This window comes from Saccopteryx leptura, chromosome 6 (assembly GCF_036850995.1).
Source record: "Saccopteryx leptura isolate mSacLep1 chromosome 6, mSacLep1_pri_phased_curated, whole genome shotgun sequence".
In the NCBI taxonomy this organism is placed as follows: Eukaryota; Metazoa; Chordata; class Mammalia; order Chiroptera; family Emballonuridae; genus Saccopteryx; species Saccopteryx leptura.
In genome coordinates this window covers 53,940,298-53,962,816 of record NC_089508.1, presented here as the reverse complement: position 1 = coordinate 53,962,816, position 22,519 = coordinate 53,940,298, and the positions used below count along the sequence as shown (strand labels likewise).

At 43.9% G+C, this 22,519-nt stretch overlaps 1 protein-coding gene across 1 annotated transcript; it reads right to left on the bottom strand.

Annotated features, from left to right (window-relative positions):
• Nucleotides 1–2,862: 2,862 nt before the first annotated feature.
• Nucleotides 2,863–15,462, bottom strand: PDCD7 (programmed cell death 7). Its single transcript, XM_066342632.1, has 5 exons — nt 14,543–15,462; nt 12,498–12,636; nt 7,046–7,282; nt 6,704–6,791; nt 2,863–4,664 (listed from the first exon to the last, which is right to left on the bottom strand). The coding sequence occupies exons 1-5, from the start codon at nt 15,413–15,415 to the stop codon at nt 4,541–4,543; spliced, it is 1,461 nt and encodes a 486-aa protein (XP_066198729.1). The 5' UTR covers nt 15,416–15,462; the 3' UTR covers nt 2,863–4,540.
• Nucleotides 15,463–22,519: the final 7,057 nt, after the last annotated feature.

The following is a 22,519-nucleotide window of genomic DNA, read 5'->3' as shown; positions in this document are numbered from 1 at the left end:
GAGTTTCTCTCACTTGATTAATGTTGAATATATAGAGCATTTACATATAGGTGTAAAAAAGCCATGACTTAGACAAGGGCTGGAGGCTCAACAGAACTGTAGTTCTTTTTTTTTTTTTTTTTGTATTTTTCTGAAGTTAGAAACAGGGAGGGCAGGGAGACAGACTCCCGCATGCGCCCGACCGGGATCCACCCGACATGCCCACCAAGGGGAGATGCTCTGCCCATCTGCGGCGTTGCTCTGTTGCAACCAGAGGCATTCTAGCGCCTGAGGTGGAGGCCACAGAGCCATCCTCAGTGCCTCAGCCAACTTTGCTCCAATGGAGCCTTGGCTGTGGGAGGGGAAGAGAGAGACAGAGAGGAAGGAAAGGGGTAGGGGTGTAGAAGCAGATGGGCGCCTCTCCTGTGTGTCCTGGCCGGGAATCGAACCCAGGACTCCTGCACACCAGGCCGACGCTCTACCACTGAACCATCTGGCCAGGGCCAGAACTGTAGTTCTTAATGAAAGGCAGAAACAGTGGGCTCAACTGAAAACACAAGGCTAGTGTGTTCCAAAGGAAAGTATTTTAAAAGCACCTGGGTGCAGATGGGATGAGACCAACAAAGGGTGTCAGCCCCAAGCTGCAGGAAGAAGAGTTAGATATAGAGGTTGCTGCAGGCATTTGCTGGCATGAGGTTGGTGCACCTAGACATGCTCAGATTAGCATATCCTGGTTTATGGCCTTGGTCACAGACTGTCTTCCTTTCCCAACCCTCAGGTCCCTTCTGATGGCCTTGTCCCAAGGACATTTCTCAGAACTTTCCCAGGGTGGGGGGAGTTGCTTAAAGTGATGGGGAGGTTGGGTAAGGGAGATGCTTAATGAAGAAGTTGCCCTAGTGGAAGGTTAGGTGAGGGGAATTAGAGATTAAAGGGGTTTTGGATATAAAGGAGCCCTGAACCCAAACCTAACACTTAATTCTAACAGAAAAAAATAATTGATTAGCAATAACCAGCAATAACAATGAGCACCCCTATCTTGCAGGTTATGGCCTATAAATAACCTTTTCCATTTTAGAGAGACCTGAGGTCATTGGAGAAATGACTGCTTCCAGACCTGGGTTAGAAAAATAAATTTGGAGCAGAATGATGGGATCAAATGGGAACTCAAAAGCTGAGTTAGAGGCTCCTCCCACTAATGGTGGTGCAATCAATAAAGAGAACAATGAAATAGATCGAAAGACAAATATGTTTAGATCTGACTTCATAATGATACTTAAACACAAAATTCTCTAGTCACCTTTGGTCGGGCTAGGAAACCATTATTTTGAAAACTAGTAAATCAAGGAAATTACATATTTATCTCTTGCCTTTCCAATGCAAATTATACCCCACAAGGTAACAAAATAGTTGATAAGGGAATATAGTTCTCTTTTTTTTTTTTTGTATTTTTCTGAAGCTAGAAACGGGGAGAGACAGACAGACTCCCGCATGTGCCCGACCGGGATCCACCCGGCACGCCCACCAGGGGGCGACGCTCTGCCCACCATGGGGCGATGCTCTGCCCCTCCAGGGCGTCACTCTGCCTCGACCAGAGCCACTCTAGCGCTTGGGGCAGAGGCCAAGGAGCCATCCCCAGCGCCCGGGCCATCTTTTGCTCCAATGGAGCCTTGGCTGTAGGAGGGGAAGAGAGAGAGAGGAAGGGGGGGGGGTGGAGAAGCAAATGGGAGCTTCTCCTATATGCCCTGGCCGGGAATCGAACCCGGGTCCCCCGCACGCCAGGCCAACGCTCTACCGCTGAGCCAACCGGCCAGGGCTAGTTCTCTTTTTTGAAGTATTCCAGCTAACAAAGAAAGAATGGCAAAATTAAACTATCACTATTTTGTAACCCGAAATGAATGAATCTAGGTTTTGATTATCAATGGTTGCTCAGATCACAAAGAAAACCGACATTAGTTCTCCTGGAGTGCACACCAGGTTTAGGAAATGGTCTTACCAGAAAATTTCAATCTAAATATGGTCAAGTCTCTAGATCAGCACTGTCCAACAGAAATGTGAGCCACATAGGTAATTGTACATCTCAATGCAATCTGTTTCGATTCAAACTGCCAATTTCAAGTGCCCAATAACTACACATGGCTACCATATCAGACAGTACAGCTCTGTCTAATCACCAAATTATAAGAAATACGGAACAGAGGAACATGCTCTCAGAAGGATGCAATTAGCAAAATCCAGACTGGGAACTCTTCAGGAAGAAATGACGTGATTTTTTTCAAGTAATACATTACAAGGGAGAGAAAAAGTGCAGGAGTGTACACAAGTAAACAGGAGAGACCTATAAATTATCAAACACTAACAGACATATCAATCAACAATGCATAGATTGCATCAAGAGGTTGATTTGTACAAAATGTAAAACACACATTAGTAAGGAAATTTGAACACTGACTAGTTTTTTGATGTTATTAAGGAGTTATTTATTTCACTAGGTGTGATAGGGCACTGTGGTTAAATTTTTAAAATATCTTTTAGAGGTATATACTGAAAAACTTATGAAGTATGTCTAGGATTTGCTTCAAAATACTGCAGAGTGCTTGGTGAAGGTACAGATGAAACAAGATTGTCCATGAGTTGACAATTATTTGAAGCTGGATGATGGGTATATGGGAAATATTGTATTATTCTCTTTACTTTTGATATGTTTGAAATTTTCTACAATATTTTTTTAAGACTGTGGGATAAGATTACTATGACACTGTCCATATTCTCAGACATATCATTTGTTAAAGATACCACTATAAATCTTTTCTTTCTAAGTACCAGTGGCTGCTGCCACCACCACTACCAAGGCAATCAAGAAAAAGTTACAAAACAAAAACCAGACAAAGATAACTCACACTTTATTAAAACTTTGCAGAAACTGCCAGAGAACAAAGGAAATGGTTTTCTCCACCTGGCATTAAATGCCTTCTTGGGTTGTGCTGCCTGATTTTTCCGGAGTCCCTGCTTCACGTCCCTGCCCCATCAAGGCAATTTCTTAACGGCAAGGCTGTCTGGACACCAAACGTACAACGTACAAGTCATCTTTCATTTCTACTTTTTCTGTACCTCACCAGAGAGCAAATGGTAGAGATTTATATAACAAAAGGGCACACAAGCCCATGGGGTTATGTGAGGCTAATCACATCAGATTTTCAGGTTTATGAGCTTAGACACACACTTGGGAGGCATGCTGGCTTGCATACACCCTGGTAACTGTGCAACGCACTCTACATAAACTTAAGAGTGGGTTAAACAACACAAAGGGACAAAGGTGTTGGCATCTTGCACCCAACAGCTTTCAACTTCATAAAATCACTTCCAAAGTTAACGGTGTCCTTCCCTGCCTATCCAGAGGTGGATTCTACGAAGTTTAGTGTTTGAGATTCACTCTCCTATAGCAAATGCCTAAGTTTGAATTTTACAGTGAAAAATGTGTTTTATCAATGCGAATGTGTGTGTAGTGACTTGAGAGGGAACAAATTGGGGGCAATGGCTCAAACTAAAAAATAAAAATGATATTTATTTAGCTTTTTGGAAATATAAATAATAAATGACAAAAGGCAAAACAAAATAAAGAACTGACATATCATTGATCATCTCCAGGCACAACAGCATTTATTAATGAATGTAAAAAAATAAATTTTATTACTTTTATCTGCTTCTCCCCAGCTTTAACTGCATGGATATTTTTGGAGCTTGAGTTCCAAAGAAAATTCCATAGCAATTCCGTCCCCTACTGAGTGCATTGGATTAAGTTCTTACTCCCATAGGGAAATCAATTTCTATCCTGAGGGATTCTGAACAACTACACCTCTAGGAACTTAAAAGCAGTTCCTTTCATTAGGACCCTTCCAACACGGGGAAAGTGTGCCATCATCCATTAAAACATGATCCAGTTTGGGTACAGGCACCCTTCAGGTGCTCCAAATTCTCCACGGGACAATCTGACTACGCCGCCAGCTCTCCTGCCAGCCCAGCCCATAGTCTATGGCTCCTCAATCTGTACTGAAAGTGGGATTCACAAAACCAAAGATAAAAAAACATTTCTGACCTTCCTTCCTGGAAGTCAGGGGGCTTTTTGGGTAAGAAGGGCAAGGAAGTTTTGCATCAGGCTTGCCTTCGCACTCAGTGCTGGGCACAGGGCTGCTAAACCACCCAGTGCACACCTGTGTCGAGGGTAGAGTGTGTACTTACCCACCACCACACAAGAAAGTTGAGTAAATCAGCAAGTCACTCTGGACCAAGCCCCTCAAAACAGAGGCAAATTCAGTGGACCAGGGCATGTGGTAAGAGCCCCAGTTTACCCAGGTCCTTACCTAAAGAACCAGATTAATCTCCTGATTCAAGAAGCCCCTCTGGCCAGGACAGAGCACAGAAGGCAAATATAATTTCTGGGTAAGGCCATGCCATGTGGAGTTTACAGGTGGTTGTTTAATCTATAGCACAAGAAGATGGCAGCATCACTAGTATTTACAGCTGGAAAGAGCGTTGCCTGGTCCATATGCCTGGAGCATCTTTATTATTGCAGCTTAATGGCAGTTGCCCAGATGTCGTTGCTGGGGAGCGGGGGAAGAACCCATCCTTGGGGAACGAAGTTGCCTTTAGGATGATCAGATGGCACCAGGTACTGATCCCAATCATGCCTTAATAAGAACATCATAGAATAACTGTTTATTTCTGTTTTAGTCCAAGCAAGATGTTCAGCAACTAAGTATTCTATTTCAGAACTTACCTTTTCAATGACTGACGTACTAGTCCACTAAAGAACTAGATTCCTGTGCTCGCTTCAGAAGCACATATACTAAAAGAACTAGATTACTAGGAATTACGCAAAAAACTGTATTTCTTAAACGTACATAAAAAAAGGGGAAAAAACTCCAAAGAACTTATAATCTTACAGATAATATACGTATAGTCAATTCTCATTATTTGCAGATTCCATATTTGTAAATCTGCCTATTCACTAAAATTTATTTGTAACCCCCAAATCATTACTTGTGGTGTTTTTGTGGTCACTTGCCAACATGCAGAGTGGTGAAAAGTATTAGTCGCCAACGGGCACACTCCAACTGAGGTCAAACAAGGTGACACTCTGCTTCTTGTTTTCAGCTCTCATACTGTAAACAGTCTATTTAATATCACTTTTTTTGCATTTTTGTGCTTTTTATTGGCAATTTTGCCATTTAAAATGACACCAAAGTATAGTACCGAAGTGCTAGCGAGCATGAGAAGGCTGTGATGTGCCTTACGGAGAATACATGTATAATTACATAAACTACGTTCAAGCATAAGTTATGCTGTTAGCCATGAGTTCAATGATAATGAATCAACAAGATATAGTAAATACGGTGTTTTTAAAAAGAAATACTCATAAAATAATGTTTTGGTTTTTAATTTTTCTTAAGTGAGAAGTGAGGAGGCAGAGAGACAGACTCCAGCATGCTCCCCAACCCGTATCGACCCGGCCTGCCACCTATGGGGTGATGCTCTGCCCATCTGGGGCTGTTGTGCTGTTGCTCTGCAACTGAGCTACTGTTTGTTCGTTTGTTTTTAGCACTTGAGGCAAGGCCATGGAGCCATCCTCAGCACCCAGAACCAGTTTGCTCCAACCAAGCCATGACTTCGGGAGGGGAAGAGAGATAGAAGAGACAGAGAGAGAAGGGAGAGGGGTGGAGAAGCAGATGGTCGCTTCCCCTGTGTGCTCTGACTGGGAATCGAACCCGGGACATTCACATGCTGGGCCTATGCTCTACTGCTGAGCCAACCGGCCAGGTCCCATAAACAATGTTTTGTATTGATCATTTGACAAAAATGTTCTGGCCAGAGGCTCATAGAAACCTAACCCTGTACGTCTTTTAGGAACGGCAGTTCAGTATTCTTTCATTCAGTACTTGTGGCTTTATAGAACAGTTACTCTAAATAACAAGAATTAGATGTACTCACATTTAAAAGCTAAAACTTGTATATTAGCCAGAAATACACTTTTCCCAGAACATAAAGTTGGTATGCAAAAGAGCATTGTTGGAGCTTTGGAAGGAATCTCAGAGAACAGATCACTTAGGTTTTCAAACCAGGCTTTGAAGCCCCTAGGCCCCAAGTAGATGGTCTGGGGAGTCTAGAGACAACAAAGTGCTTCCAGTCAATAACAGATTTAAGCTGCCTGTGGAACCCATTCAATCATTCTGTCTAATAAACTGATTTGTCCAAAGACTGCATTTGGGAAGAGAACTATTGCCAAAGTTTGAAGGCCACATTCTGGTCCACCATTTTCATTCTATAGGTGAATAGAGTGAGACCTAGAGAGCTACAAAATTTAGCATATAAAGATGAGACTCCTTGTTCCTAGCTCTCCTGGCTTTGACCTGTAAGAACTCACAAGTCAGCAGAATGTCTTCGTCTCTACAGGCAAGTGGAGGAGGGTCTGTTTAACAGAAAAAAACTGGAAAACAGAGGTCAAAGCTTCAAGTCAATATAACAGCACAGCCTGAGAGAACACAAAAGAGCCAGCCACAACTTGATTTTGTTTCTTCACCTGTTAAAATAGGGACATCTGCTTCTCAAGGGTGAATGAGGACTACACAAGACGTGCGCAGCTTCCCTGAAACTCGGAAACTTTATATAAGCCCACTAGAAACTTAAAAAAAGAAAAAGATACAGGTGACATAGAGTGTGCCCCTCTGACCTTATCTGGATCAGCGCCGGCAGGGAGTGCTCAGCTTGGAGGTAATACTGTCGGAAAGGCTGCAAGAGCTGAGCGAGTGGGAACTCATCTGAAAAAGAAAAGCCAGAACACCACATTATCGTGCTTCACATCTAAAGTCGTCAAGGCAAGATGACCAAGCCTATAACGACAATATGATCAAATGGGTTTCATCTTTATCCATGATTTCCAGAATGCAGTTTAGAATTTCAAACCCCGAAGGTGTCACTGTTGCCTACTACCCCTTAGCTTAGGGTGAGGTCACCCATGAGGAAAAGTCAATCTAGTATTTTCCTTTTCTCCACTGGTTACAGAGGAACTTACCTGGATCCCCAAATAACTTGGACTCAATTTCACGCTTCTGCAGTAAAATTTTCTCTTTTTCTTTCCTCTGTTTCTTTTCTAATTCTCTTTTCCTCTCTTCTTCTTGTTCTCCTTCCAACATAACTCTGAGGGCTCTCTCTTCAGCTTCATAGAGTTCAGAGCGTTTTTTAATGAGTTTTCTCAGTCGCTGAAGATGATGCTCGAAAGTCTCATCTGCTGAGGCTGGAGGACAGACCCCTAGGCAACGAGATCCAAATGGTATTTTAGTTACATTTTCTCATCCCAAAGTCTGTGTTCTAATGAGCAGACTCCAAGTCTCACTTACAGTAGGAATTGGCTTAGAATTTGTGAATTCTAACCAATCTTCAAGGATAAATTTGATCTTTTTTTTTTTTTTTTTTGACAGAGACAGAGTCAGAGAGAGGGACAAATAGAAATAGACAGACAGGAAGGGAGAGAGATGAGAAGCATCAATTCTTTGTTGCAGCTCCTTAGTTGTTCACTGACTGTTTTCTCATACGTGCCTTGATGGGGGGAGCTATAGCAAAGCAAGTGACCCCTTGCTCAAGCCAGCAACCATGGGGTCATGTCTATGATCCCACGCTCAAGCCAGCGACCCCATGCTCAAGCTGGTGAGCCTGTGCTCAAGTCAGTGATCTTGGGGTCCTGAACCTGGGTCCTTCACATCCCAGTCCGATGCTCTATCCACTGCGCCACAACCTGGTCAGGCAAATTTGCTCTCCTCGAGTCTCTAATTAATCTGACCCTACCCTGATTTTCTCTTTCCTTTGATTCTTCTCTCTGGAGCATACAACTTAACCTGTGATTTTGTTTATTTCTGATGGTTTTGACCCTACAGTTGGAGAGTAGGCTCACTACAGGAAGGCATTGTCTGTACTTTTTCATTGTGATATTTCCCCAGTTCTCCCTCTCAATCTGAAGTTCATGGAGAATACATGTAAATATTAAGGAAGAAATATACTCACCCAAACACACTGACGTCATAGTCTGCTGCTAAGACGAGGGTGGCCACATGTTTCAGTTTGCCTGGTTTTAGCATTTGCAGCAGTTTTTTTTTTTTTTTAATTTTTTTTTAAATTCATTTTAGAGAGGAGAGAGAGAGACAGAATGGGAGAGAGAAAGGAGAGAGTGACAGAGGGAGAAGGTGGGGAGGAGCTGGAAGCATCAACTCCCATATGTACCTTGACCAGGCAAGCCCAGGGTTTCGAACCGGCGACCTCAGCATAGGTTTTAGCATTTGAAAGCCCAGTGTCCTGGGAACTTGGGATGGTTGGTCACCCTGATTTAACTGTGGAGTCAGCTAATAGTCTAGCCAACACAGCTAGAGCCACAACTGGGAAACATTTTAGGCTAGTTATTAGGTGATATCCAAGAACTATTACCAATTTCATGTGATAATGGCATCATACTTGATGATGGTTATTTTATTTAGGTGTTCTATTTTTGTATGTGTGAAATTTTTCATAAAATTTTCTAAGGAAAACTTTTTAAATTTAATGAATACCCATGTAGATTGCAATTGTGCACTCATACCAGAATGGCCTCACAATATAAAAGCTGCTTTAGTGCTAAATGAGTCATCCTAAGGTGATGGAAATGTGGTCCATCCTGTCGGTCCTTGAAAATGTTATTCTTTTTTATTTTTTTTGTGACAGAGACAGAGAGAGGGACAGATAGGGACAGACAGACAGGAAGGGAGAGAGATGAGGAGCATCAATTCTTTGCTGTGGCTCCTTAGTCTCCTTAGTTATTCACTGATTGCATTCTCATATGTGCCTTGGCCAGGAGGTTATAGCAGAGCGAGTGACCCCTTGTGCAAGCCAGCGACCTTGGGCTTCAAGCCAGTGACTTTTGGGCTCAAGCCAGCAACCCTGCACTCAGGCTGGCAAGCCCACACTCAAGCCAATGAGCTTGCGCTCAAGCCGGCAACCTAAGGGTTTCAAACCAGATACCTCAGTGTCCCAGGTCAAAGCTCTATCCACTGTACCACCACTGGTCAGGCACAGGCAAACTTTTAGTAAGTTAAACTCACTCTTTGTTTTTCTTATGTCCTACTCCCTTTGATCCACTCTAGCAGTAGGATTCTACTCCTACCACTCCACTGAAATGCCCCTAACATAGGTCAGTAATCTACAGGGTACTAATTCCTATGGATGTTTCTCAAGCTTTTTATTACGTGATAAGAATAAGATGAAACACTTATACAGCATTTACTATGTTCCAGGACTGTTTTAAGTACTTTACCCATGCTTACTAATTTAATCACTGTAACACCTCCTGGGTAAGTGCTATCATCATTCCTTTCTTACAGATGAGGAAACTGAAGCACAAAGAAACATGCCAAGACGGCACAATCTCTCTGAGCATTTGCCACTCTGCAGGAAGTAATCTTTTTCTCCTGGCTCTCTGACCTCTCTTTATCTCTTTTGTGGCATCCTCTTTTTTCATCTTGATTTTAACATTCTCCTGGACTTTGTCTTTTTGGCACTCAGCACAATATACAGTGTGTCCATAAAGTCATGGTGCACTTTTGACCAGTCACAGGAAAGCAACAAAAGACGATAGAAATGTGAAATCTGCACCAAATAAAAGGAAAACCCTCCCAGTTTCTTTAGGATAATGTGGCAGCATGTGCACATGCGCAGATGACATAACACCATATATACAGCAGAGCAGCCCACGGCCATGCCAGTCGAGATGTGGACAGTACAGAGGAAAGTTCAGTGTGTTCTGTGGCTCGCTAAATTCAAATCTGTGACCAAAGTGCAACGTGAATATCGGCACGTTTATAATGAAGCGCCACCACATAGGAATAACATTACTCATTACTCAGTGGGATAAGCAGTTGAAGAAAACCGGCAGTTTGGTGGAGAAACCCCGTTCTGGTAGGCCATCAGTCAGTGACGAGTCTGTAGAGGCTATACAGGATAGCTACCTAAGGAGCCCTAAAAAATCTGTGCGTGAGCCCACATCGAACTGCACTGAATAGGTATGAAACTGGGCGAGTTTTCCTTTTATTTGGTGCAGATTTCACATTTTTATCGTCTTTTGTTGCTTTCCTGTGACCGGTCAAAAGTGCACCATGACTTTACGAACACACTGTATAACCTCCTTAAGGTCTGTTTACAGGCTCATGAACCCTTATCCAGATGTCCCAAAGGCATCTCACACTCAACAGGTCCCAAACTGAACTTGTCAACCCAAAGCCTCCTCCTCCTCCTCTTCCTCCTGCCTTCCTGACCAATTAAAATGGTATCATCATTCATTCAGTACATCAAGCCAGAACCTGGAAATCATTTTTTCCCTTTAGCTCCAACATGCTGAGTTCCCCAAATTATTTATTTCTATGCACACATACACACACTGTCTTGCTCTCTCCACTTTACTTTTCTCCAACTCACCATCTGGCCTGTAGTTCATACTCCCACATTATCTCTGCCCAGACTACAACAGCCTTACCGGTCTCTCTTCCTAGATGCTCCAGACCTTTCTCTGCTCTGTCAGCACTGATCTTTGTCATCATTTCACTCTCTGCTTAAACTCTCTCAATGGTTCCCCTCAGCTGTAAGCAAGGGTGACATGTCTAGCCTGGCCCATAACACACTTTGCGATGTGCCCCTACTTTACATATCCAGCCTCATTTTCTCAGTACTTACTTGGAGGTAAGCAACTTACTCTTCAAGGTGCATACGCCTGAAGAGAGAAGTTAAGAAAGCTGCTTGAAGTACACAAAGCAACCAAGTCATTTTAAAATTCAAATCAGTAAACTTTAGAGCCTTTTTTTTTTATGACAGAAAGAGGGACAGGTAATGGGACAGATAGAGACAGACAGATAGGAAGGGAGAGAGATGAGAAACATCAATTTTTCATTGTGGTACCTTAGTTGTTCATTGATTGGTTTCTCATATGTGCCTTGATCAGGGGGTTACAGCAGACTGAGTGACCCCTTGTTCAAGCTAGTAACCTTGGCTCAAGCCAGCGACCTTGGGCTTCAAGCCAGTGACCATGGGGTCATGTCTATGATCCATGCTCAAGCCAGTGACCCTGCACTCAAGCTGGTGAGCCCGCACTCAAGCTACATGAGCCCACGCTCAAGCCCGTGACCTCAGGGTTTTGAACCTGGGTCCTCCATGTCCCAGCCCGACACTCTATCCACTACACCACCACCTGGTCAGGCCAGAGCCTATTTTTTATAAATTATAATTCCTCCTAAAATTTATTCTTTCTTTTGGACCAAACAGAGGGAGGCTAATTGTGGGAAATTATGATTGTAAATTCACTTGGCAAAATATTGCTGACCTCACCTCATGGAGGACATGGAGTAGGGGAACATTAAATAGTAGGCCTCGTGTTTTGTGTTCTCATACGTGGGTAGACACAGTAGATGCAACTCTAGATGACTCAGAGTAGTAGATGACTCACAAGTCCCCTATGGAGTCATCTGAATCTGAGGCCTGAATCTGAATCAGCCACTCTAAGGGCTGAAATGTAGAAGCACATCACTTAGCTAGTGAATAAACCTGGCTGAACACACAATGGTCACATCCCAACAACATTTTATTTAAGGGTCTGAATTGAAGTTTTCATTTATATTTTAAACCACAGAGAATAATGCATTTGCTATCATGGTATTTGCTAATTTGTGTACTCTCAAATATCCCTGATGAAGGTCAATGCCTACAACCTACTAAACAAGGCAGCACGTAGCCCAAACCAGGTGCAAGTGAGAAGGAGCAGGAGGTCGCCTCAACCCAGAGCAGAGAAGAATGGAAGATATTCCATCTAAATTTGGTTTTGAAGGACAGTGAGAACTTCAAATAGCAAAGATGGGAATGAGGGCCCTCCAGCTGAATAGACTGTCAGAGCAAAGACCTGAACAGGCAAATGGAAAGCAAACTGGGAACTCTAGAAGCAAGAGGAGACCACTGAGGTTTTCCGAGTCCAAAAGTGACATGCAGATGAAGAGGCTTTTACAGGGCACTCACTCCCTGTCCAATCCTTCCTGCCTCTTCAAATATCCATGTTTCAGGTTTTAAATGTATCTGAAGGAACATGCCAAGTTTCAACATCTTCAGAAGCATCAAGTAAGGATAGGATATGATAGCTTTCAACTAGGCACATGGGTAAAGTTGACCAACCATGTTAACTTCACTTGCAAAAATGTAGCCAGGAATGTCTGGGGTGGGAATGATGAGTGAAGGGGAAGATGGTACAGTGGGATCTCACACCTGTCTTTCAGCTTTGGCTACCAAGTGCTAAACATCTTCTGAGACTTCCTACTTCAAAAGTTCTGAGGTACTGCTGACAAGCTCAGTTTGTATCAAGCATTTTTCTTCAAAATTTTGGGGGAGGGCAAACACTCTGGTAAAGAAAGGGAAGAAGCAGGGGAACAAAGAGAGAAGTGCCAGTAGAAATAGAAAGCCATGGTTACCTTTCCTTGCTGCAGCCTCTTTCCTGAGTTTCCTCAATTTCTCCAAGGCCCGAAGAATGTCCACCATTCTTTTCGTGTCTGCTTGTTTTTTCCTCACTTCAGATAAGACACCATCAGCAGCAGCTTTAAGTTCCTGCTCCTGGAGGAGAAAAGAGAGCCCATGAGGACAGGACAGGTGCCCAGCAGTGAGGTTTCGGAGATCAGAGAGTCCCAGGGTTAAGAAAGACTCTACTAGACCTACACTCCAATTTCCCAGATCGTGCACAAGACACCCCTCTACACGGGTGCATCCAAAGGATTATCCTTTCTGCAGCTTCCACGTGGCATTGGTCTTTGTTTCATCCTCAGAGTTTCTCAACGTGTGGTTCAAACAACATCTGCATTCAAATTTCCTTGTAAAGTTGGGGCTCTGATTAAAAATGTAGAAACCTGGACCCAAAGATTGGAGCTAGCAAGGAAGATAAGGAATGGGACTGAAAAGGCCCAGGACTCTACAATGCTCAGTGACAACCTAAAAATCACCACTGCCAAGGATCATCAACATAACAAACATACGAAGACCCTATTCTACTCTTCTTAAGTTGGCTCACATGTAGACTAATTCTGGTTCCTCAATCCACTGTTCAAGGGACTATCTCCAACACCCTCACCATAGGTGGTAAGGATGCTTTTGCCTAAAGCTCTTTCTCATCTGTCAAACCAGAACCTGTTCCACCATTTCAGCTACAATATATCATGCTGTTTCACACTTCTCTGTGTGTTACTCCCTCTGCCTGAACTGCACCTGTTGCTCTCACTTGGCTTTGACATTTCTTTAAGACTCAGTTCAGTTGTCACTTTATCATCCAAGCCTTCCCAGACACCTTTCCCAAAAGATTAGATATTCCTTTTCTGGGCTCCTATAGCACCTACAGTTGACATTCTAACACACAACGCTATACAGACATGATTCCCTATGGGGCTCTAAGCCCCTTAAGAACAAGCACTATGCCCTATTTATCTCTATTCCTAGCACCTAGCACTGGGCCTAGTATATAGTGGGCCCTCATTAAATGTCTGAACTAACTCAAACTTCCTTAGATTAAGGAAGTGTTGCCTCCAAGTGTTCTTCTCAAAAGCACTGATGTTTTTGGGAACTTGAAGACAAAACTGTCCATCAATACACTTCAGAAGGGGAGTTACATCAAACTCTATGGCTGTAGAAGACACCAGGAGGAGGAGGAGGAAACACTAGCTGGTAATGGAGAGTGGAGGAAGGGGGGATGCTTAGAAGCACTCAAAAGTAATGACAGTGTCTTAAACAACCATCTGACCAATTTCCAGTTTCACCCTCAAAACTGAGATCAACAGGCTTTGGAATCACACAACCTGGGCTCCAATCAGGAGTGAAACTGCCATAAGCCAGTTATGTGATTGTTGTCAGGTTAATCTCCCTATGCCTTAATTTGCCAATCTGTAAAGTTGAGTTAATACCTAACCTACCTGTCAGGGCTGTTAAAAGGATTCACGATCTGGTATATGTACCAACCTTAGCATAGTGCCTAGTATATAGTAAGTGCTCAAAAAACACCATTGTTGAATCTCCCGATATGTGATTTAAAGCTTGTAAACAAAGGAATCCTAGGGAAATCATCACTATTGACCCATCAGCCAATTAGGGTATATGTTCTCTGAGCAAATGTCCCAAGGTCTCTATATTTTGTAGTCTTAAAATAAATCATCTAAGACCAGATGCTTGTTAGTCTTGAATGTTGGTGTCAGAATGCGAGAAGCTTGGCGCAGGAGATGTCATCCCTGCAACGCCACTATGTAATCTTGTGACTACAGGTCTTTGTAGTGCACCTAGAGCATTTGCGTTGTACACATACTACATATCATCAACACGCGATCAATACGAAGATAAGAGGCCGGAAAGAAAAAGCTATCTTTTTGTTATACAAATGAGGAAAAAGAGGCTCCACCTGGGAAATGGTAGGTCAAACCTCCTGCACCTTCACGTTCCAAACACTATTATCCTTGCTCCCATGCGCAACCACTGCTCTTACCCGCTTCTTCTCCTCCACCTCTTGCACGCACTTGACCCGCCAGCGGTCAATCTCTTGCTCGCGCTCCGCAGCTCGCGCGGCCTCAGCCTCCCGCTCGGCCTCGCGTTCTCTGGCCCTTTCGCGAAGCCGCAGCCGGCGACGTCGGACCCTCTCGAGCCTCCGCCGTGCCTCGCCCACATAGGCGGCCTGGGTCAGCAACTGAAGTCGCTCGGCCAGCTCCGCGCGCAGGGGCGCCGCCTGGGCGTGCAGCTGTGCCCAGGCCGCGCCGTCCGCCTCGGCCTCGCGCAGGGCCTGGCCCAGGCCGCGCAGCCGCCGCACTAGGCGCAGAGCCCCGCGTAACCGCGCGCGCACTTCGCCCAGGCTGGGCCCCACGGGCGTGCGCGGGGGCACCGGACAGCCCACCCGCCGCGGGGTCCCGAACACCGCCTCTAGCCATTGCCGGTCGCGCAGGCGTTGCAGGGCAACGTCCCCAAACACGTCGGGTGGCGGCGCCTCAGGCCAGCGCGGGCTCCAGGGCGGCCCCGGGCCTGGAGGCGGCGGCCGCGGGCGCTCGCCGGTGTCGATCCCCGGGAAGGGCCGGCACTGGGGAGGCGGCGGAGGCAGGGGCGGTGGCGGCACCGGGTAGAAGGCGCTACCGCCGCTGCTGCCGCCGCCGCCGCGGGAGGCTTCCCCAGGGGCCCGGGGCTGCAAAGCCAGCGGAGGCTGGAGGAAGGGGGCGGAGGCCCCCGGAAAGGGGCCAGGCCGCTGGGGAAGAGGCGGTGGGAAAGCCGGGGAGGGCAGCGGCGGTGGTGGGCAGCCGAAGGGAGCAGGAGGCAGCGGCTGCGGGGGCAGCGGGCCCGGGCGATCCGGGGTGAAGAAGGGCGGTAGAGCCATGGCCACCACCGAAAGATTCTGAGAAGTGACAGCAATTTGAGTGGTTTCCCGAGAAAGGGTCTTCCGGGAGAAAGTGACGTATACCTCGTGCGACGTATACCACGTGCAACGCCAGTGTTGTGCGTCCGGTTTAGAGAACCCGGCGCAGGCGTAGCCATTCATTCCAGCCTTCATACTGTTCTTACTGAGCGTTCTAGGTGTGGAGCCAGCTGCTTTGCAGACAGTGAGACTGATATAGTTTCTCGCCTGTGAAACTGTCTAGTAAAGAAAAGGCATTAATCAAGTAATTATGCAAACTAATGTTAAAGTGCCGCGGTGAATATAAGTACAATACTATCGAAAAGGAAAATACGGGGCAAGGAGTTTATAGGAGAATTTGATTTTAGAGAAGTTAGGGAACGTTGGCCTAAGGACTTTAGGCTTCATCTGAGGTCTGAAAAGTAGGAATTAAATAGAAGAGAGGGAAGCACGGTTCAGATGGGGACAGCATTTGCAAAAGCCACCTAGCTTTTGAGAGAACGCTAGTGCGAATGGAGCACAAAAAGCATGAAGGGAGCTGGTGATCCTAGGAGGTGGAGATTATAGACTCCAGGATCTCAAATCTTAGGAACAATGAGTCACCAAAGGGAAGGCCATGCTGCATGACTGGTTTTTAAAAAAATTAAACTATTTTGAGATCATTGAAGATTCATATTGAGAGGAGAAACCAGAAAAATGCAGAAGAGGTGGGACCTGTAATAATCATACGCTCAAACTAGTGACCTCAAGGTTTTGGACTGAGGGAGGAAGGGCAGACTGGAAAAAGTTTGAAAAGTAACAAACCACAGCTGTGGTCCTTGATTGTTGTCAATTCCCTGAAATAAACTTGCAGCACCAGCAAGAAGAATGAGTTATGTAATAGTCAAGGACAGACCCTCCAGCCTCCTCTATAACCTTGTCCCCTCCCGGAGACACAAAAGTCATGAAGGTCTGCAAACAAAGAAGTCAAAGAAATCAGGCACTTGTCATGTGAAAGCTAAAGCTGTAAAGGTATATAAGATATAAGAAATCAAACTTCAGGGAGCTCATGATTTTGGTGCTACTAGCCCCACGGGCTCTGCCTGCTACCAGTAAATCTTTCTTCTTCCTTATCTGGGCATTCATTATTCTCTGTTTGCAGCTAATTCCTGCTACAATATGCAGTTGTAAGAAATAATACGGGAGATTCTGTGTACTACTTACCCACTTTCTCCAAACTAGTATGTTGCAAAACTGTAGTACACTATCACAGCCAGGATGTTGACATTGGTGCAGTCAAGATACAGAATGTTTATTTCCACCACTCCAGGATCCCTTATTTGCCTTTTTATAGCCACTCCCACTTTCCTTCTGTAACAGCTGGCAACCTCTAACCTGTTCATTTCTCCTGTCCTTTCAAGAATGTTGTAGAAATGGAATCATATAGTACATAACCTTTTGGGACTCCCTGTTGCTATTCAGTATAATATTCTGGAGATTCATTCAGGTTGTACTAACAGCATTCCTTTTTATTCTTTTTTTTTTAGATTTTTTTATTTATTCATTTTTATTAGAGAGAGAGGGGATAGAGAGAGAGAGGGAGAGATAGAGAGAGAACAGAGGGAGGAGCAGGAAGCATCAACTCCCATATGTGCCCTGACCAGGCAAGCCCAGGGTTTCGAACCGGCGACCTCAGCATTCCAGGTCGACGCTCCATCCACTGCGCCACCACAGGTCAGGCCAGCATTCCTTTTTATTGCAATATAAGGGTGCAAAAAATAAAAGTGCAGGTAAAGTTAAGCCACATTTTGTTTAAAGTGTTAAAACATGTTGTCTAACTTGTTGAACGTTATTTCCATTTTGGGGTTGTTTGCATTTGGGGGCTATCACAAATAAAGCTGCTATAAACATTTGTATGCAGGTTTTTCTGTGAACATAAACCTTCATTTTGTTGTAAAGTAATCCTGCGAGTTACATAGAGACACCAAGATAGGTTATAGAAGAAACTTTAGAAGGAGCTTTATTATTAAGCCAGCAACATGCACAGGGCATAATCCCAAATCATGCAGTCCAGAATCTAGCTCTGAGGCTGCTTTTATAGACATAATCCCATACTGGTTGGGGTGGAAAAGAGGGGAAGCAGGTAAAAAAGTCACTTACTAACAAGCTTATTGAGTTTTTACTGTCTTGTTACAACGTTTACCTATAGGATATATCAAAAGGAAAAAAATTCCTACACGCTAAGACCATAAGATAACACAGAAGTGATGAATGTTTTACATACCTGACAAAGACATTCCTAAACCTTCTAGGATTTACAACCTATTCCTGTCACCACAATAGTGGGAAATGTTTAGTTTAGGATAAAGAGAGAAGCTAAATGAAGTTACTTTTGCTAAGAGTGTTAGGGTTAGCTTATTAGGAAGTCTAAAGCTAGTTCCCGCTTGCTTAGTTTACAAGTTTTGTACACACAAAGAATTTCAAAATGATGATCATTACAAAGCATATAAAATGTTAAAGAATACAGATTTTTCATGCAAGAGGGGGGGGGCTTGTGATCCCTTTGTCTAGGGCTCTAGTCACTCTTATGACTCCAGGATGGGAGGAAGAGTCAGGATAGGATTAGTGTAGAAATTTTTAATTAAGGTATGTAAACATTGTTGAAGGCTTTTAAGAGAAGAGGAAGGGGTTTCAGATAGGCTCTATCTTTTTTGCTCTGTCAGTGACATCAGTCCTTCCAGAGAACTATAGGAAGTTAAACTATGACTAGCTGACTTTTGCCCCTGTAAGCTCTTCTTGTTTTTTCTTCCTCAGAAAGGAGGGCTAAGGGGGCCTGACTCTTCCTTTTAAAATACTAATGTTGCCCTGGCCGGTTTGCTCAGTGGTAGAGCGTCAGCCTGGCGTGCGGGAGTCCCGGGTTCAATTCCTGGCTAGGGCACACAGGAGAAGCGCCCATCTGCTTCTCCACTCCTCCCCCTCTCCTTCCTCTCTGTCTCTCTCTTACCCTCCCACAGCGAAGGCTCCATTGGAGCAAGGTTGGCCCGTGTGCTGAGGATGGCTCTGTGGCCTCTGCCTCAGGCGCTAGAATGGCTCTGGTTGCGGCAGAGCGACACCCCGGATGGGCGGAGCATCGCCCTCTGGTGGGCATGCCGGGTGGATCCGGCATGGGGGAGTCGGGCGCATGGGGGAGTCTGTCTGACTGCCTCCCCGTTTCCAGCTTCAGAAAAACACAAAAAGGAAAAAAAATACTAATATTAACAATTTTGTAGTTCCTTGGAACCTTATCACAATTTCTCTGGAATAAATGCCCAGAAGTGAAATTGCTGGGTCATCTGGCAGTTACAAGTTTAGTTTTCAAAGAAAATGCCAAATTGTTTTCCAGAAAGGTTATACTAGTTAGCAGTATGAGTGATCCAGTCTGTTTTTCTTGCATTTTGCAACGTTACTATTTTTTTTAATTTTTATTTTTTACAGAGACAGAGAGTCAGAGAGAGGGATAGACAGGGACAGACAGACAGGAATGGAGAGAGATAAGCATCAATCATTAGTTTTTCATTGCCATTGCAACACCTTAGTTGTTCATTGATTGCTTTCTCATACGTACCTTGACCGCGGGCCTTCAGCAGACCGAGTAACCCCTTGCTGGAGCCAGTGACCTTGGGTTCAAGCTGGTGGGTTTTTGCTCAAACCAGATGAGCCCGTGCTCAAGCTGGCAACCTCAGGGTCTCGAACCTGGGTCCTCTGCATCCCAGTTCGATGCTCTATCCTCTGCGTCACTGCCTGGTCAGGCATACTATTTTTTTTTAGGCATCCTCATAGGTATGTAGTGATCACTGTGGTTTTAATTTGCACTTCTTTAATGACTATGTGAATGCCTTTTCATATGCTTATTTTCCATCTGTATATCTTCTTCGTTGAGATGTCTGATCATGTCTTTTGCCCATTTTTCTAATTTGTTTATTGATTTTGAGAGTTCTTTATATATTCTAGATACCAGCCCTTTATCTAAAACATGGCTTACAAATAGTCTCTCCCAGTTTATAGCTTGTCTTTTCATCTTTTTAAAAAGGTTTTTTGTTTTGTTTGTGGGGCATTAGTCTTTAATTTTGGTGAAGTACAAGTTATCAGTTTTTCATTTTATTGATCATGCCTTTGGAGTCTAGTCTAAGAACTCTTAGCCATAGGTCCTTAAATTAGTTTTCTTTACTTTTTCCTAATATGATTAGATCTTTAATTTTTTTTTAAATTTATTTACTGGTTTTTAGGGAGAGAGGGAGACAGGGAAAGAGAAACATCAATTTGTTGTTTCACCCATTCATGCATCATTAGTTGATTCTTGTATGTTCTCTGACCGGTATTGAACCCAAAACCTTGGCATATCAAGACCATAACCATACTCTAACCAACTGAACTACCTGGCCAGGTCCTATTTCTTTACGTTTTAAAGCAAAAGTAATGAGTGCCCTTTTGAGTAAGAGCCCAGCTCTGTAGCAAAGAACCAAGCAGGACCTGACCCCACTTCCCAAGGGATCTCTCCTATTTCTCAGAAATTCTTTGTAATACTCTATATAAAATTTACTTATGTATTATGTAATACTCGACATAACATTTAAAGGCTTATCTTAAAATTTATTAGGTAAGGCATGGCTATAACTTTGTATTTTCTAGATGGATACTCAATTGTCATTACCATTTATTGAATATTCTTATCCTAATTTGAAATACCATTATTTCCAATACCAAATACCCATATATATCTGGGATCTACAGTATTTCTGGACTTTCCATTCTTTTCCTTTGGTCTGCCTGTTAATTCATATACTGGCACATCCTTAAACTTGTAAAGCTATATATATAATTATTTTTAATAGAAGAGGCAGTAGTACCTCATTATTTTTTCAGTGTGTTGGCTACGTGGAGAGGCTCTGGAACCAATCTACCTGGGGTTAAATCCTGTCACTAGTTGTGTGACCTTAGGAAAGCTACTTAACCACTGGGCTTCAGTTTCACCTCTTAAGAAGGGTTGATCATAGAATCTACCTCATCAAGTTGTTGCATTAAATGAACAGTGACAGCCTGACCAGGTGGTGGCGCAGTGGACTGGGATGCGGAAGGATCCAGGTTCGAGACCCCGAGGTCACCAGCTTGAGCGCGGGCTCATCTGGCTTGAGAAAAAAAAAAAGCTCACCATCTTGGACCCAAGGTCGCTGGCTCCAGCAAGGGGTTACTCGGTCTACTGAAGGCCCACGGTCAAGGCACATATGAGAAAGCAATCAATGAACAACTAAGAAGTCGCAACGCGCAACAAAAAACTAATGTTTCTCATCTCTCTCCATTCCTGTCTGTCTGTCCCTGTCTATATCTGCCTCTGTAAAAAAAAAAAAAAAAAAAAAATGAACAGTGACAGAGTAAGCACTATATGAGTACACATTATTTTTACCATTCTTGCCTACTTTTCTATATAAACTTCAGAATGTCTTAATTTAAAACCTTATTGGTATTTTATTGAAACATTAAATATATAAATTAATGCAGGGATAATGGACACCTTTGGAATACTGAGTTTCCCCATTGAAGAACACAGGATACCACTTTTCAGATTTTCAAAATCAACTACCCACCCACTCTTCCACTCCCACTGCTAGCACCTTAGTCCAAACCATCATTGCCTGGCAAGCTTATTATAATAGCCCCCGTGTCCCTGATTCAATCCTTGCTCCTCTATATTCTATTCACTTACACGGCAACCAGAATGGTCTGTCAAAACTTAAGTCAGATTGTCATTTCTCTGTGCAAAGTCTTCCACTAACTTCTAAACTCACTTTGAATCAAAACTTGGAAAGGAACTGGAATTGGAAAGAGCAAGATCAACTTTTAGTTTACTGTGGAGGGGACCTGAGTTGAAGAGACTTGTGTTTTACTTGTATGCTGATGAGAACTGTCCTAAAACACAGGAAGACAGTGATGAGGTAGGAGATAAAGGGGCAAGAAGTGCTAGAGAAATAATCATGTTTCCCTCCATTTTCCTCAGCACCTCCACTTCCCAACAACCTAAAAACACAACTAATGATATCCAATTTTTCTACTTAAAACCCTTTTACATTTTTGTTCTCTTAAATTTTTTTTTTTTTGTGAGACAGAGAGAAGGACTGATAGGGACAGACAGACAGGAAGGGAGAGCATCAGTTCTTTTCCTGCAGCTCCTTAGTTCATTGACTGCTTTCTCATATGTGCCTTGACTGGGGGGTTACAGCAGAGCGAGTGACCCCCTTGCTCAAGCCAGCAACCTTGGACTTCAAGCCAGCGACAATGGGGTCATGTCTATGATCCCACACTCAAGCCAGTGATCCTGCTCTCAAGCTGGCGAGCCCAAGCTCAAGCCAGCAACCTGGCGTTTCAAACCTGGGTCCTCTGCATCCCAGTCTGACGCTCTATCCACTGTGCTGCTGCCTGGTCAGGCTCTTAAAACCCTTTTGATACCCCACTACTTTCTGCATAAAATTACAAGTTAACCTGGCTTACAAGGTATAATTTGTTTTAAAATGTGTGGAGTACCCTGGCCTGTTTTCTCCGTGGACAGAGCATCCACTCAGTGTGCAGATGTCCCGGGTTCCATACCCAGTCAGGGCACACATGAGAAGCAACCATCTGCTTCTCTCCCCTTCCCTCCCCCCTTCTCTCTCCCTTCCGCTCTCACAGTTGGTGGCTCAGTTGGTCCCAGGGTTGGCCTCAGGCACTAAAAATAGCTCACTTTGATTTGAGAATCTGCTCCAGGCAGGGGTTGCCAGGTGAATCCCGGTCAGGAAACATGTGGGAGTCTATCTCCCCTCCTCTCATTAAAAAAACAAAAAACGTATGGAGCACCAAATATACGAAGTACTTTAGTAAGTGCTGTTCTAGTTAAAACAGGCATGGTCTTCACCACATGTAGTCAGAAAGACAAGTGAAAATAAACTTGGCAGGTTTGCTAATAGGACAGGAAATACTAGATACTGCTGGGAATGATTCAGAAGACAAATAACATAGTAGAGATACTGACAAAAGAAATAAAGGTCTTGAGAAATGAGAAGGAATGATGGAATCCCTTCATAATAAGGATGCGGAGTG

Bases quoted from the DNA above. Each gene is read 5' to 3' on its own strand.
- PDCD7 (XM_066342632.1), bottom strand. From the start codon at position 15,415: ATGGCTCTACCGCCCTTCTTCACCCCGGATCGCCCGGGCCCGCTGCCC. The intron at 12,637-14,542 runs GTAAGAGCAGTG...TTTCTCCTCCAG, and splicing joins AGGTGGAGGAGAAGAAGCGG to GAGCAGGAACTTAAAGCTGC. The intron at 6,792-7,045 runs GTAAGTTCCTCT...TTTCTTTTTCAG, and splicing joins CAAGTTATTTGGGGATCCAG to ATGAGTTCCCACTCGCTCAG.